Below are 16,103 nucleotides of genomic sequence, written 5' to 3' on the forward strand. Positions count from 1 at the left end.
GCTTTCACAGAGAGTTCCAGCTTAGTTGCTGCTTTCAGATGCTGTCTGGAGTTGAGAGAAAAAGCAGTGTCTCTTTTGTTCTCCTCTCTGGAGTTGGAGATTCTGCTGTCAGAGTGTTGCTGTTTTGGAAGCTGCAGAGAGAAAGGTATCCTTTTTTGTCATATTTGAAATATGAAGAAGACTAGAAGCTGCTGGAGACTAGATATACTTCTCTGTTTTGCCATCTTGAGGATATATCTCTGAAAACTGCTGGTTGGATGTCTATAGTTGTTAAAAGTTTGAAATCTAGTAGCACGTATACTTATTTTAGTGCTAACTAATTCAGAAGAAGCGTGAATGTCTATGGGATATTTCTTTTCGATTGGAACAACAGAGATGTTAAGACTTATACTGTCATGTTTAAGTCTTTATTGGGTAAAAGTTACACTAAATCCTTTTTGTTATATTCTAACTGTATTTATTGTTTTAATTAAACTTTGATAAAAGCTTCCTAGTGGGTCACTTGAATCATACCTGGAGTGAACACTTTATGCTCAGCAATGCCAAAATTAGATGTAGGCTAACTTCACAAAATACCTTGGGGTTTCTGGTCTGGGTCTCAACACTATGCACGTCACTGAGCTGCCACTTATTCCAGGTATGCACCAAAACTGCTCAATGATCTTGCTTTGTGGCCGCTGATCAAATTGGCTTCATGTTGCCTTCAGAACTTCATGACTCTTTATTGGGGACTGGATTCCACTAGACCCCTCCTGTTGCTGCTCCCAATCTTATTTGCTTCTTGCTCTTCTTTGGATTTTCCTTGAAACATCCTTCCTGTTTGTATTGATTGGATTTAATTCTCACCCACACCTGGCTCTCCCTGGTTTCATACCTATGGATCCTTGCTCCTCTGCATTTCTGTGTAATGTCAACACCTGAGCAACCTGTCCTGATACCGTGGAGACATGCCTTTCCTTCACTGGGCATGCTTCATCAGTGCTGCAGCTGATATTCTGCTCTTCCAAATGACGACTGGATCTCGTCCTCTCCACCACAGACTCAGAACTTGGTCAGTGGCTTCTTCTTTCTGACTTCACATGATGTACACAGTGGATGAATTACACATGAGTGTTCAGGCATATGGGTTTCAGTTTCCAACTCTTTCATATTGTCTCTACTCTGTTAATGAGAAATGTCTCATCTAACTTCTGCTATGCTAATGAATCCAAAATGCTATCTGTGCATTTAGCTGCTGAGCTGCACCAAGAGTCAATAATTGCATCTCTTCTTTTGGACCTCTCAGGTTTGCTACTCCTTTCCCATAAATTATGAAACTTTCAGAATAACTTAACTAATTCATCAAATTAATGAAATGTAATGTGATGAGGATGTCCTCTGGGGTAGCACAGGGGACACAGTGGTTAGCATTGCTGCCTCACAGCGCCAGGGACTCGAGTTCGATTCCCAGCTTGGGTGACTTCACCACTGTCTGTGCAGGGTCTGCACATTCTCCCTGTGTCTGCATGGGTTTCCTCCGGGTGCTTTGGTTTCCTCCCACAGTCCGAAAGACGTGCTGGTTAGGTGCATTGGTCATGCTAAATTCTCCCTCAGTGTACCCGAACAGGCGCTGGAGTGTGGCGACTTGTGGATTTTCACAGTAACTTCATTGTAGTGTCAATGAAAGGCTACTTGCGACACTAATAAATAAATATATCATATATAGCTATTGAAATAATATCAGATCCAAAGTTCATTTATCAGTGAAGGGTTTAAAGTTTATTTTATTAGTGTCACAAGTAGGCTTACATTAACACTGCGATGATGTTACAGTGAAACTCCCCCAGTCGCCACACTCTGGCACCTGTTTGGGTACATCGAGGGAGAATTTAGCATGGTCAATGCACCTAAGTAGCGCATCTTTTGGACTGTGGGAGGAAACCCAAGCACACACGGGGAGAATGTGCAGACTCTGCACAGACAGTGACCCAAGCCAAGAATTGAACCTGGGTCCCTGGCACTGAGACAGCAGTGCGAACCACTGTGCCACCATGTCAGCCCAGGGGCAAGGGAAGGGACGAGGAAGGACGGTGAAATGATTTCAAAGAGGCCAATGTGGTTGGCCTCTTGGGAATATGAGCTCCCTGATAGAGGTCATAATTGCCTGCCCAATCAGGGAGCCTCACCTGTGTTATATAAATATGGGAGTATCAGGTCCGCTGGCACTCCTAATTCTTACTTTGTACCTGAAGCACTCTAGGAGTGGAATTGAGTTTGTAAATAAAGGGAATCTGGTGAAGGGACATCAGCCTTTGAGGAGTTATTTAAGACTGCAGGTCCCTGTGAACCTTTGGTGCTGGTAAACGAACACGACTCAACTGTTTATAGAACATTCATATTTTGAAAATCAATAGAAGCTACTTCTTTGCCATTTAACATGGAAGTCACGATTTTGAAATTCTACTCTACTCACGTTGTGATTGACAAGGGCAAAAATACTATACTCTCCATGAATTACAAGTTCTGCCACTGCAAAAATTACCTCGACCAAAGCTGCAACAATCCGAGCCTAAATTTAATGATATAAAAAGCTCTTCCTCCATTCCCCGCACCCCACCCCCATCAAAAAAATACTCCACTCTCACTGTACAACTGTGCTGATTTGCAAACCAGTGTGTATGCAGGAAGAACAAGATACAACAAACAGCTGGAATAAGGATTCGGAATAAAATCAAGGCATATTCACAACACATTAAAAATTATTTTATTGACTTACAGGAGGATGGTGGCACAGGGGTTTAATTTAATGACAAGCGGAAGTAATTCTGCCGTCACTTCAAAGTAATTCTGTTCTTATATATTGGAATGATAAATTAGCGTATTTCAAGTAGAGACTACCTATGTTAACATGTTACACTAATAATAACCTCCTACTAGTTATTGCACTATAGAATCGCCACTGACAGAAGGGTGGAATTAGTATGACACGTTTACATTTCTAGTTTCCATTATAGAAAATGGGCAAAGGCATTGATAATAAAAACAAGTTGATGATAATTTCACACACTTGCACAATTATAATATATAATAGATACAGTTCAAAGAACGTGCATTTACCGATGAACTGTATACAATAAACATTTGCAAACCAAAGCTAATATTCTTTAAATTAAAAACTGCGGTATGTTTGAACTGACACTGCAAGGTTCTCTTATGATATTTAACATTGAAACAAATGACACTGAACACCTAATCTGAAGTGAAGGGCACCAACACTCACTGCCCTCCTCAGGATGTTTCTGTGCAAGGACATAAGATGCAACACTTCCTCCCTTCCCAACATCTGGAGTCCCAAACACTCCTGTTGGATTCACTGTTGGAAATGTTATTTTCTAGGCTTTGAGGATTGGTTGCTATGCAAATCCCCTCCATTCAGCTGGCTAGCATGATGCTGTACTCGTAGTCCTCTGGCATTTTAATTTTCCGTCCCACTTTGATTTCTCTATCCTTGCGCTCTTACACTTCCAAAAATGCTCAAAGCACACTCACGGACGTCTCATCATTATTAGGCTTGAGTCTTAAACACCCATTTCCATTTTTTTGGACAATAGGTCCTCGTAATGCAGGATAACTACACTGGAACTAGAGGTGCTGTTGATTGGTGGTCCCTCATAGGTACAGTCAATGAAGGTAGTTCACCCTCTTGCGGTCTACCTATCTTTCTTCAGCTCCTTTGTGGGCCACAGAAGCTTTCTCCTCCTTGATAGATTTACCACCCATCTCTGCTATTCTACTGTAGGCATTTGCTGTTCCTCAGTGGTCATTGTAACTTCCTCACTTGTCTCATTACCACCCCATTCTGTCTTGCACCATGATTGTTCCTGCCCTCCACCCTAGCTGTTCTATCTTCTCTGCCTCCAGCTCTGTACTTACTTAAAAACTGTTAACCTGTAACATCTTCCAGGTCTGTTGAAAGGTCACTGATGGGCCTTCATAATAAGGCCCCTATTAGCATTTACCTTGATCTGCTTTTACTAACATCTGTGTGGGAAATTGCTGCATTGAAAAAACACACTTCAACTGATCAGAAATAATGGTCATATTAGATCAATACTTGGGGCTTAGAAGCATGTGTTAATTTCAAACCAATAATCACCATCTTCAAAACCAATCGCAAGTTATGGAACACATTTATGCAATAATAACTAGAATATTGTTGAAAAGGGAGACACGGTGCTGAAGCTTTTCCTCTGACACTCATCAGGACAAACACAAGAATGACAAACTTTGACATTCTTACTTTTGTCCTGACCGAGCATAAGACAAAAAAAGCTTCAGTAACACTTAGGTCTATTCAAGCTCTGCACCACCCAATATATAGATGAGAGGTCACACGACACCAGGTTATAGTCCAACAGGTTTATTTGAAATCACAAGCTTTCAGAGAGCTTTTCCGTGATTTCAATAACCTGGTGTTGTGTGACCTCTCATTTTGTCCACTCCAGTCCAACACCAGCATCTCCACATCATAGAAACAGAAGATAAGAGCAGGAGGCCATTCAGTCCTTTGAGCCTGCTCCCCAATTCATCACAATCATGGCTGATCGTCCAACTCAATAGCCGAATCCTGCTTTCTCCCCATAACCTTTGATCCCATTCACCCCAAGCGCTATATCTAGCCCCCTCTTGAACACATTCAATATTTTGTCATCAACTATTTCCTGTGGTAATGAATTCCACAGGCTCACCACTCTTTGGGTGAAGAAATGTCTCCAAATCTCCATCCTAAATGGTCTATCCTTTATCCTCAGACTGTGAGCCCTAGTTCTGGACACCCCCACCATCGGGAACATCCTCCCTGCATCTACCGTGTCTAGTCCTATTAGAATTTTCTAAGTCTCTATGAGATCCCCCCTCATTCATCTGAACTCCAGCGAAAACAATCCTAACCTAGTCAATCTCTCCTCATATCTCAGTCCCACCATCCCCGGAATCAGCCTGGTAAACCTTCGCTGCACTCCCTCGAGAGCAAGAACATCCTTCCTCAGAAAAGGAGACCAAAACTGCACACAATACTCTAGCTGTGGCCTCACCAAGGCCCATGTATTGTTGCAACAACACATCCCTGCTCCTGTACTCGAAACCTCTCGCAATGAAGGCCAACATACCATTCGCCTTCTTTATCACCTGCTGCACCTGCCCCACCCCCCCCCCCCCCCCCCCCAAAATGCTCACCTTCAGTAACTGGTGCACAAGGACACTCAGGTCCCGCTATACACGCCCCCCTCCCAAGTTACATCCATTCAGGTAGAAATCTGCCTTTTTGTTTTTGCTTCAAAAATGAATAACCTCACATTTATCCAAATTATACTGCATCTGCCATTGACTTGCCCACTCACCCAACCTGTCCAGATCATGCCGAAGGTTCTCTGCATCCTCGTCACAGTTCACCCTCCCACCCAACTTGATATCATCTCCAAACTTTTGAGATGTTACATTTTGTTCCCTCATCCAAATCATTAATGTATATTGTGAAAAGCTGGGGTCCCTGCCCCGATCCCTGGGGAACCCCATTGGTTACTGTCTGCCAATTTGAGAAGGACCTATTAATTCCTACTCATGATCAAATATCTAGACTCCAGTGGAGTCACAGGGTAGAATGGGGCAATAAAATATTAAAACCAGATGGGGGAGGGCGAGGGGGTCATCATGATTAATGACAAACTTTATGGTTGACTTATTTTGGCACAAAATCTGGACTCACCTGCCCAGGTTTGGGTGACAGATGATTAATGACCTCCTTGACCATCACGGGTTTGTGGCCACACAGAGGGTGCTGCGAACTTTTCCCCCTGCCGCTTCTGAATCCTTCCAGCTCCGGGGAGCCTGAGCCCTCTGCGTGGCGAACCTCTCCGGGGGCCGACAGGGAGAGGTGTCTGGCGGCGAGAGGAGGCTGGTGATCCCAGCAGAAGAGGGGCCTGAGGGCGAGGGGGAAGCCATGGCCTTTCCTCCGGCTGGCAGCGCCTCTGCCTAACCGGCAGCTTCTCAGGCAATGGCTCATGGAGCCCCAGGCCATGATGTTTAATTGTCTCACAGAGGGGGTGGTATTGGGGGGGGGGGGGGGGGAGGGGAGGAAGGTGCCCTCGATGTGGGGACCACGAGCTTGTTTTAAAGGGAGCGACGATCCGAATCGGCGCAAAAAATAAAATCCGCCTGAAATTGCGCCCAAACTTCCTTCGCTCTTTCCCCGCGGTGACGGAGGAACCCCGCGATAGCAGCTCACTCTCCCCCTCAACTTACGTCTCAAAACGGTTGACATCGGATTGTTTTTGACATCCTAAAAACTATCCACCGCTTTCATCCTGACCAAAAGCCCCCTCCTCCCGCCCCCCCCACATTGTCATCATCAACTTTAGACGGTCGACCTTAATATCTTCTTGATTTTATTTACCGTCTACAAATTGTTATTTTGTGTTAAAAAAAAATCTCGGGTTTCTCGCGAATGAAAATGTTGAAATACACGATGTGAGGGAAACTTGTTGGTGAATTTGGGGTTTTGTTTCGGAGTGAAGGTTTTCACCCAGATTGGTTCTGCCCCGGACGGTAGTGCACAGGACACGTCGGGCTGCAGGTTTGTCCGCCGGATGGTAATGGAGAGGGCACACAGGGCACGGTTGTCCGCCGGACGGTAATCTAAGGGACACACCCCTACTTCTTCTTCTTCTTGTCCATCCGCCGCCTCGGGGAGCGGCGGGAGGCGACGCGCTGACGTCATACGCCCTTCTCCCATTGGCTGGTGTTGCCCTCCGCCAATCGGATTGAAGCGGCCGGCGCGCCTCCAGCCAATGGGAGAAAGGGACCGGCACGCCTCCAGCCAATGGGAGGAGGCGGCCGGCTCACCTCCAGCCAATGGGAGAAGGGGATCGGCACGCCTCCAGCCAATGGGAGGAGGCGGCCGGCTCAATTCCAGCCAATGGGAGGAGGCGGGTGGGCTGTCTGGGGGGGACAGTTGGAGTTTAAACTGTGTTGGCGCGCGCGCGGTGCCCAGTGCCCGGGACGGTGCGAGTGGGCCGGCCCGGTAAACAGGAGCCGGTGAGTGCCAGCCAGCCGCTTTAATACCCTGTCTCTGCCAACATTTACCAACCACTGCACAGTCTGTAACTGTGTGTGAAATAATATCTATCAGACCGGGCGGATAGCTCCCCTCCGGTAGATGGGTTTAATGTCCATCCGAAAGGCGGTACCTCTGACAGTGCGGTGCTCCTCCTGTGCTGCACTGCAGAGTCAGCCTTGGTTGGAGTGGGACTCGAACCTGGCACCTTGAGGCTTGGGTTGGACTGGTTGTCAGCTGATCAGGATTGACCTGCAACTTCCAGGCATTGCAGATCAATCTCCAGGTCACTGATGATAATGAATGGTGCAGCAGGCTAGAAGGGCCGAATGGCTTACCCCTGTTTCTATTTTCTTTGCTGTGTGCAGTCCCGGAGAAACAATCAATTCTTTGAATGTTTCAAGGTGGCACAGTGGTTAGCACTGCTGCCTCAGAGCCCCAGGGACCCGGGTTCAATTCCCGGCTTGGGTCACTTGTCTGTGTGGAGTTTGCACATTCTCCCCGTGTCTGCGTAGGTTTTCTCCGAGTGCTCCAGTTTCCTCCCACAGTCTGAAAGAGGTGCTGGTTAGATACATTGGCCATGATTAATTCTCCCTCAGTGTACCTGAACAGGTGCTGGAGTGTGGCGACTAGGGGATTTTCACAGTAACTTCATTGCAGCGTTAATGTCAGCCTACTTGTGACGCTCATAACTAAACTAAACTCAACTCTTTACCAGGGATGAAAATGGGGAGGTTGGGGGAAGAGGAGGGTGTTTGGCCGACAGTCCAGTATCATCCAATTGGGCAATGAATCTTATTGCTTTCCAATTGGCCTAGGAAGGCGGTTGGTCACAAGGATGGTTGTAATAACTGACTAATGGCTGGAACCTGGGGGCATGTGATGTATTGAAACCCAGTAAGAAGTTTAACAACACCAGGTTAAAGTCCAACAGGTTTATTTGGTAGCAAAAGCCACACAAGCTTTCGAAGCTCTAAGCCCCTTCTTCAGGTGAGTGGGAATTCTGTGACAGAATTCCCACTCACCTGAAGAAGGGGCTTAGAGCTTCGAAAGCTTGTGTGGCTTTTGCTACCAAATAAACCTGTTGGACTTTAACCTGGTGTTGTTAAACTTCTTACTGTGTTTACCCCAGTCCAACGCTGGCATCTCCACATCATGTATTGAAACCTCCAGGAATGTATTTAATCATAGTTGTCATCCCTGCTAATGGCTCAGAGGTGAGAGTGCTATATCCACGTGTGCCGCCAAGCCACATCTCAATTTGATTTATTATTGTCACATGTATCAGGATACAGTGCACAGACAATACATACCATTCATAGAGTACATAGGGGAGAAGGAACGGAGAGGGTGCAGAATATAGTGTTACAGTTACAGATAGGATGTAAGAAAGATCAGCTTAATATATGATAGGACCATTCAAACGTGTGATGGCAGCAGAGAAGGAGTTGTCATCTGATGCTCAAACAACTGTCTAATTCCCTTCTAAAATAATTTATGGATTTTTTTGCTTTGACAATGGTTTGTGACAGCTTTTTTTTTATTGCCCCTATTTTTGTGCTTTCTGCTCTCCCAAATATTTGATATTATCTCATTCCCATGATTGCACGTGATATTATCATTGCCACAAATGCTTTATGATAATTGACGTGATCCATAGCCAGTGCATTTATAAAAATCCATCTTTCTATCCCTGCTGCATGTTGATTAATTGACTTTTAATTTCCTGGCTCTTTGAAGAGAAGTGACGCATTTGCTGCCTTTCAGTCCACTGCTACATTGTCCCTGATGTAGAAGTTTAAAAACACGCAGTCATGCTTTTGTCTAAGTGTTCAATGCTGAAATAGACTTCATTTTTTTAACACTGAACCACTTTAGTTTAATGAGTGACAGTTATTTGGCTTTCTTGACTTTGAAAAATACATTTTAAGAACTTAACCTGTAACAATATTGTTACTAATTTGAATATGTTATCCAAACTGCTCTGTTGTTTCCCACTCCCATCCAGTTAAGAGTTTGCAAGTCATTTTGATGCAGAAGTAATGCATTTATTTATATTGTTGATGGATAGTTCTGATCCTTGTAAAACTTCTCAGTCTATAAACCGACTTCATTGTCAGTTCAGCCTAGCTTGTTCTGCAAAAGGAAGTATTTTGTTCATGCCTTAAATAGTGTACCCTTGAAATATGCATACTAAAGAACAAAGAAAATTACAGCACAGGAACAAGCCTGCACCGACCATGCTGCCCGATCTTAACTAAAACCCCCTACGCTTCCGGGGACCATATCCCTCTATTCCCATCTCATTCATGTACTTGTCAAGACGCCCCTTAAAAGTCACTACCGTATCCGCTTCCACTACCTCCCCTGGCAACGAGTTCCAGGCACCCACCAGTCTCTGTGTTAGAAATCTGCCTCGTACATCTCTTTTAAAACTTGCCCCTCGCACCTTAAACCTATGCCCCCTAGTAATTGACTCTTCCACCTTGGGGAAACAGCTTCTGACTATCCACTCTGTCCATGCCTCTCATAATCTTGTAGACTTCTATCGGGTCTCCCCTCAACCTCCGTCGCTCCAGTGAGAACAAACCAAGTTTCTCCAACCTCTCCTCATAGCTAATGCCCTCCATACCAGGCAACATCCTGGTAAATCTTTTCTGTACCCTCTCCAAAGCCTCCACATCCTTCTGGTAGTGTGGCGACCAGAATTGAACACTGTATTCCAAGTGCGGCCTAACTAAGGTTCTATAAAGCTGCAACGTGACTTGCCAATTTTTAAACTCAATACCCCGGCCGATGAAGGCAAGTATGCCTTCTTGACTACCTTCTCCACCTGCATTGCCACTTTCAGTGACCTGTGTACCTGTACACCAGATCCCTTTGCCTATCAATACTCCGAAGTGTTCTGCCATTTCCTGTATATTTCCTATCTGTATTAGACCTTCCAACATGCATTACCTCACACAGTATAAAAGATGACAAATCTTTGTATGTTTTCTGGTTATGTTGGTGGATCTCTGACGTTTGTTGGGAAAGAAGGGAAATGTTTGGTGAGATCTCTGCTGGGAACACTTGTGAAGCGAAACATCGAAAATTTATGGTTCAGATGGAGCCATTTGCAACTGGTTTTGCAACTGCAGCTTGACTGAAGGTAACTTTTGTTCTCTGTAATACAATAATGACATTTTACAAATGTATTTTTGTTTTTAATTCTTCCAGGAAAGAAGTAAATGAGCTGCATTTGAAACAGATCTTTAAGAAGAGGAATATTTGAACATGTCATCATGCCTTCCACTGAAAGTGATGTGTGTAATCATGTAAAGGTTTTTATCCGTGTTCGGCCTGAAAACTCGAGAGAGCAAACTGGAAGGCACCACAAAGTTGTACATGTCGTTGATAAGCACATGTTGGTTTTTGATCCCAAAGTGGAGGAAATCAACTATTCTTATGGCTGTAAAGTTCAGCGTCGTGACTTGAACAAAAGGAAAAACAGGGATCTCCAGTTTGTCTTTGACCGAGTTTTTGGTGATGATTCCTCACAATCGGATATATTTGAAGAGACAAAATCAATTCTAGAGAGTGTTTTTAATGGATATAACTGTACAGGTGAAGTATTAAGTAATTTCTATTTCTTAAATTTATTTGGGATGCTTTTATTAAAAAAATATGTGGGGCTAAGAAACAAAGCACTGGGAGAAGTAGTTTACATGCTCCCAACCATATTTGTGTTGAGCAGAGTAACAACAGGAAATTAGATGCGCATGTAACAAGAGTAATATAGTTATCATGAGGCCTTTGGGCAAACTAAATTGCAGTGTGGCAGGAGGTGAGCTCATGGCATGTATACAAAACAGTTTTCTACATCAGTGTGTTGAACTAATTACAGAACAATCTATTTTGGATCTGGTATTCTGCTATGAGAATGGGTTAATTAATAGCTTTAATACTAAATGGACCTGGTAAATAGGATTTATTAATTAGGTCAGAAACAGGGTCTTAAATCTGAAAAAAGCAACCTATGTGGGTATGAGGAGAAGAATTAGGATTTGATTTATTATTGTCACATGTATTGGGATATAGTGAAAAGTAGTGTTTCTTGCATGCTATACAGACAAAACATACAGTTCGCCATTACAGTAACTGACTTCATTAGTAAGCGTGTAGAAGCCTGTGTGCCGTAGAAGCAAATCAATGTGTTCCCCAACCGGAAACCATGGATGAACAGGGATATCCACTGCTTGCTGAAGTCCAGGTCTGAGGCATTCAAGTCAGGCGACACTGACCTTTACAAGAAAGCCAGATATGATCTAAAGAGATCTATCAAAGATGCCAAAGGACAATACCCGTCTAAGCTAGAGTTCCAGGCCAGCCACACCGACCCCCGCTGACTATGGCAAGATCTGCAAGACATAACGTGCTACAAGATGAAGGCATGTAAAATCGCCGGCTCAAACGCACCCCTCCCTGATGAGCTCAATGCATTCTACGCCCGTTTTGAGCAAGAGGTCAGCGAGAGCATGCCCTCCACCCTGGAAGCCCTGGATGAACCTGCATTTGGGGTCACCACTGCAGATGTCAGAGCAGTTTTCTTGAAGGTCAACCCATGGAAAGCAACTGGCCCGGATGGGATACCCGGATGTGCACTCGGATCCTGCATGGATCAGCTGGCAGAGGTATTCACAGATATCTTCAACCTCTCTTTGCAACAATCTGAGGTCTCTATCTGCTTCAAGAAGACGACCATCATCCCAGTACCTAAGAAAAACCAAGCAGCGTGCCTTAATGACTATCGGCCGGTGGCTCTGACATCCGTCATTATGAAGTGCTTCGAAAGGTTAGTCATGGCTCGAATCAATTCCAGCCTCCCGGACTACCTGGATCCACTACAGTTTGCCTACCGCTGCAACAGGTCCACAGCAGATGCCATTTCCCTGAACTCAACCCTGGAACACCTAGATAACAAGGACACCTATGTCAGACTCCTATTTATTGACTACAGCTCAGCCTTCAACACTATTATTCCCACGAAACTCATCTCCAAACTCCATGGCCTGGGCCTCGGCACCTCCCTCTGCGACTGTGAACTTCCTAACTCTCAGACCACAATCAGTAAACATAGGCAACAACACCTCCTCCATGATCATCCTCAACACCGGTGCCCCACAAGGCTGTGTTCTCAGCCCCCTACTATACTCCTTATACACCTGTGACTGTGTGGTCAAATTCCCCTCTAATTCGATTTTCAAGTTTGCTGACGACACCACCATAGCGGGTCGGATCTCAAACAATGACGAGACAGAGTACAAGAATGAGAGAGAAAATCTGGTGAACTGGTGCAGCAACAATAATCTCTCCCTCAATGTTAACAGAACGAAGGAGATTGTCATCGACTTCAGGAAGTGTAAAGGAGAACATGTCCCTGTCTACATCAATGGGGATGAAGTAGAAAGGGTTGAGAGCTTCGAGTTTTTAGGTGTCCAGATCACCAACAACCTGTCCTGGTCCCCCCATGCTGACATTATAGTTAAGAAAGCCCACCAACGCCACTACTTTCTCAGAAGACTAAGGAAATTCGGCATGTCAGCTACGACTCTCACCAACCTTTACAGATGCACTGGAGAAAGCATTCTTTCTGTTTGTATCACAGCTTGGTATGGCTCCTGCTCTGCCTAAGACCACAAGGAACTACAAAATGTCGTGAATGTAGCCCAATCCATCATGCAAACCAGCCTCCCATCCATTGACTCTGTCTACACTTCCCACTGCCTCGGCAAAGCAGCCAGCATAATCAAGGACCCCATGGACCCTGGACATTCCCTCTTCCACCTTCTTCCTTCGGGGAAATAGATACAAAAGTCTGATGTCATGTACCAACCAACTCAAAAACAGCTTCTTCCCTGCAGCTATCAGACTTTTGAATGGACTTACCTTGCATTAAGTTGATCTTTCTCTATACCGTAACTATGACTGTAACATTACATTCTGCACTCTCATTTCCTTCTCTATGAACGGTATGATTTGGCTGTGTAGCGCGCAAGAAACAATACTTTTCACTGTATGTTAATACACGTGACAATAAATCAAATCAAGTTCATAGAGTGCATAGGGAGAAGGAAAGGAGAGGGTGCAGAATATAGTGTTACAGTCATAATTAGGCTACAGAGAAAAATCAGGTTAATATATGGTAGGTCCATTCAAAAGTCTGATAGCAGCAGGGAAGAAGCTGTTCTTGAGTCACGTTAAATGATGTAAGCAAAAGCAAAAAATGGAAGAATTAATTCTTGATCTGCAACACACATATCCCTTGAGAATTAAAAAACTACAAAGGAAAAATAGTCCAACCCTCACTAACACTAGTTAAAGATAGTGTTGGATGAAAAGAAGAGGTCTAAGATGTTGCCAAAAAGAATTCCCTGGAGAGGGAGCATGCGGTGTCCACGGGCATGGTTGACACCTTCCGCGCCCGTTGGGCACCGCAGGTGTTGGGGTGTGTTATGGACCCTAATAATCACATTATGATTAGATGTTTTTAAGTTTCCTTTGTACTTTGATTTTTGTTCGGGCTGTTCCCCCTCCTTTTGGGGAGCTGGCCCTTTTACTTTGTCCTGATTTAATTTGAATTTGTTTATTTGGTTTGACCTTAAAAGAGGCCAAAAAGAATAGCAAGTCTGAGAATTTTAGAATTCAGCAAATGATTACCAAGCAATTGATAAGTAAGAGAAGGTCAATGTGAGGTAAATATCTAGAGGCATGAAAACAAATTATAAAAGGTACTGGAATGTGAAAAGGAAGAATGAGCAAAAATAAATGTGGTCCCTTACAAGGCGGAGATGGTGGACCTGTGATCCAGAGGACCTGGCTAATGCTCTGGTGATAAGACACCATGGCACCGATGGAAGTTATATTTTCTGTTTGATTTATTTTAATTGGTTAATTAGCTTAAACCCAAAATAAGCTATTGTCATTGGGCTAGTAATCCAGAGACTCAGCATAATGCACTGGGGACCCAGGATTGAATTCCAACACAGCAGATGGTGAAATTTGAATTCCATAAAAATCTGGAATTAAAAGTCTAATGATGCCCATGAAGCTACTGTCAATTGTTGTAAAACTCCATCTGGTTCACTAACGACCTTTAAGAAAGGAAATCTGTTGTCCTTACCTGGTCTGGCTTACATGTGACTCCAGTTCCATAGCATTGTAGTTGGCTCTTGAATGCCCTCCGAAATATTCTAGCAACCCACACAATTAGAGGGCAGTTAAGGTTGGGCAATAAACGCTGACCCAGCCGGCGACACCCACATCCCTTGAATGAATATTTTAAAAAGGCAGCACAAGGAGAAATTGGGGAATAAGAAACGACAAAGACATCAAAGAAATATTTTACATCCACCTTCATGATAGAAAACACATAAAACACTCAGGAAATATTGGATCCAAAGGACTAGCAAGACTGGGGAGTTTAAAGAAATTGCTATTAATATAGAAATGTAATTGATGAAATTAATAGGACTAATATTGGTCATGATGGTAATTTTAAGAGGTATTAACAAATTGGTCAAAGAAAGAACAAAGAAAATTACAGCACAGGAACAGGCCCTTCAGCCCTCCAAGCCTGCACCAACCATGCTGCCCGACTTAATTAAAAACCCCGATGCTTCCGGGGACCATATCCCTCTATTCCCATCTCATTCATGTACTTGTCAAGGCGCCCCTTAAAAGTCACTACCGTATCCGCTTCCACTACTCCCCCGGCAACGAGTTCCAGGCACCCACCAGTCTCTGTGTAAAAAATCTGCCTCGTACATCTCTTTTAAAACTTGCCCCTCGCACCTTAAACCTATGTCCCCTAGTAATTGACTCTTCCACCTTGGGGAAACAGCTTCTGACTGTCCATCTGCCATCTCTCCGCCCAAGTCTCCAACTGATCTATATCCTGCTGTATCCTCTGATGGTCCTCATCGCTATCCACAAATCCACCAACCTTTGTGTCATCTGCAAACTTACAAATCAATCCAGTTACATTTTCCTCCAAATCATTTATATATATATTACAAACAGCAAAGGTCCCAGCACTGATCCCTGAGGAACACCACTTGTCACAGCCTCCATTCAGAAACGCACCCTTCCACTGCTACCCTCTGTCGTCTTTGACCGAGCCAGTTTTGTATCCACCTTGCCAGCTCACCTCTGATCACCTTTTGCACCAGTCTGCCATGAGACACCTTGATGTGGAGATGCCGGCGTTGGACTGGGGTAAACACAGTAAGAAGTTTAGCAACACGAGGTTAAAGTCCAACAGGTTTATTTGGTAGCCAAAGCCACAAGCTTTTGGAGCCTTAAGCTCCTTCTTCAGGTGAGTGGGAATTCTGTTCACAAACAGGGCATATAAAGACACAAACTTGTGTCTTTATATGCCCTGTTTGTGAACAGAATTCCCACTCACCTGAAGAAGGAGCTTAAGGCTCCGAAAGCTTGTGGCTTTTGCTACCAAATAAACCTGTTGGACTTTAACCTCGTGTTGCTAAACTTCTTAATGAGGCACCTTGCCATGAGGGACCTGGTCGGTACATTGATTTTGATCTAGAATCTGGGGAATTTTGAAAAAGGAGTTTAATCATATGCTATATTAATTAGCATATTGCATAGTTCTTATTCCTAGTTAACTAGCTGCAAAAATAACAAATCTCTTCAAATAGGTATTTTAAAGACAAACTTTGACTGGAGCTGAGGCTTGAGTTGCAATTGGCCTAAAATTACACTTGGGTTAAACCATTGAAATATCTGAAGAGTCATGCAGGCTCTAAATGTTAACTCTGTTTCTTTCTCCACAGATGCTGCCAGGTGTGCTGAGTTTTTGCACCATTTTCTGTTTTTATTTTAAACATCTTTTTTTTAAAATAAATTTCTGAGAGACAACAGATTAATGTGGGAGAGGCAGCTGAAGTCCATCGTGCACACTTTGGGAAGTCCTGCATATTCTTTTTGCAGGATTTGTTCGGGTAGATATGAA

General features: G+C 44.0%; 2 protein-coding genes across 5 annotated transcripts in view; one reads left to right on the forward strand and one right to left on the reverse strand.

The window, feature by feature from the left end:
• The window catches only part of mettl15 (methyltransferase 15, mitochondrial 12S rRNA N4-cytidine), a 149,740-nt gene extending 143,477 nt beyond the window's left edge, over positions 1-6,263 (reverse strand). For 3 of the 4 annotated variants that reach the window (XM_078221018.1, XM_078221020.1, XM_078221022.1), the window contains exon 1: positions 5,744-6,171. In XM_078221018.1, the coding sequence (XP_078077144.1) occupies positions 5,744-6,055 (312 nt within the window). In that variant the 5' untranslated portion in view covers positions 6,056-6,171. Of the gene's footprint in view, positions 1-5,743 lie in introns of all 4 variants that reach the window. The other variant, XM_078221021.1, reaches the window with a different exon arrangement.
• A 714-nt stretch (positions 6,264-6,977) lies between these two features.
• The window catches only part of kif18a (kinesin family member 18A), a 126,212-nt gene continuing 117,086 nt past the window's right edge, over positions 6,978-16,103 (forward strand). Inside the window, exons 1-2 of the mRNA XM_078221017.1 lie at positions 6,978-7,071; positions 10,310-10,696. Of these exons, the coding sequence (XP_078077143.1) occupies positions 10,375-10,696 (322 nt within the window). The 5' untranslated portion in view covers positions 6,978-7,071; positions 10,310-10,374. The remainder of the gene's footprint in view (positions 7,072-10,309; positions 10,697-16,103) is intronic.

The sequence above is a fragment of the Mustelus asterias genome, chromosome 9, assembly GCF_964213995.1.
Source record: "Mustelus asterias chromosome 9, sMusAst1.hap1.1, whole genome shotgun sequence".
Lineage (NCBI taxonomy): Eukaryota > Metazoa > Chordata > Chondrichthyes > Carcharhiniformes > Triakidae > Mustelus > Mustelus asterias.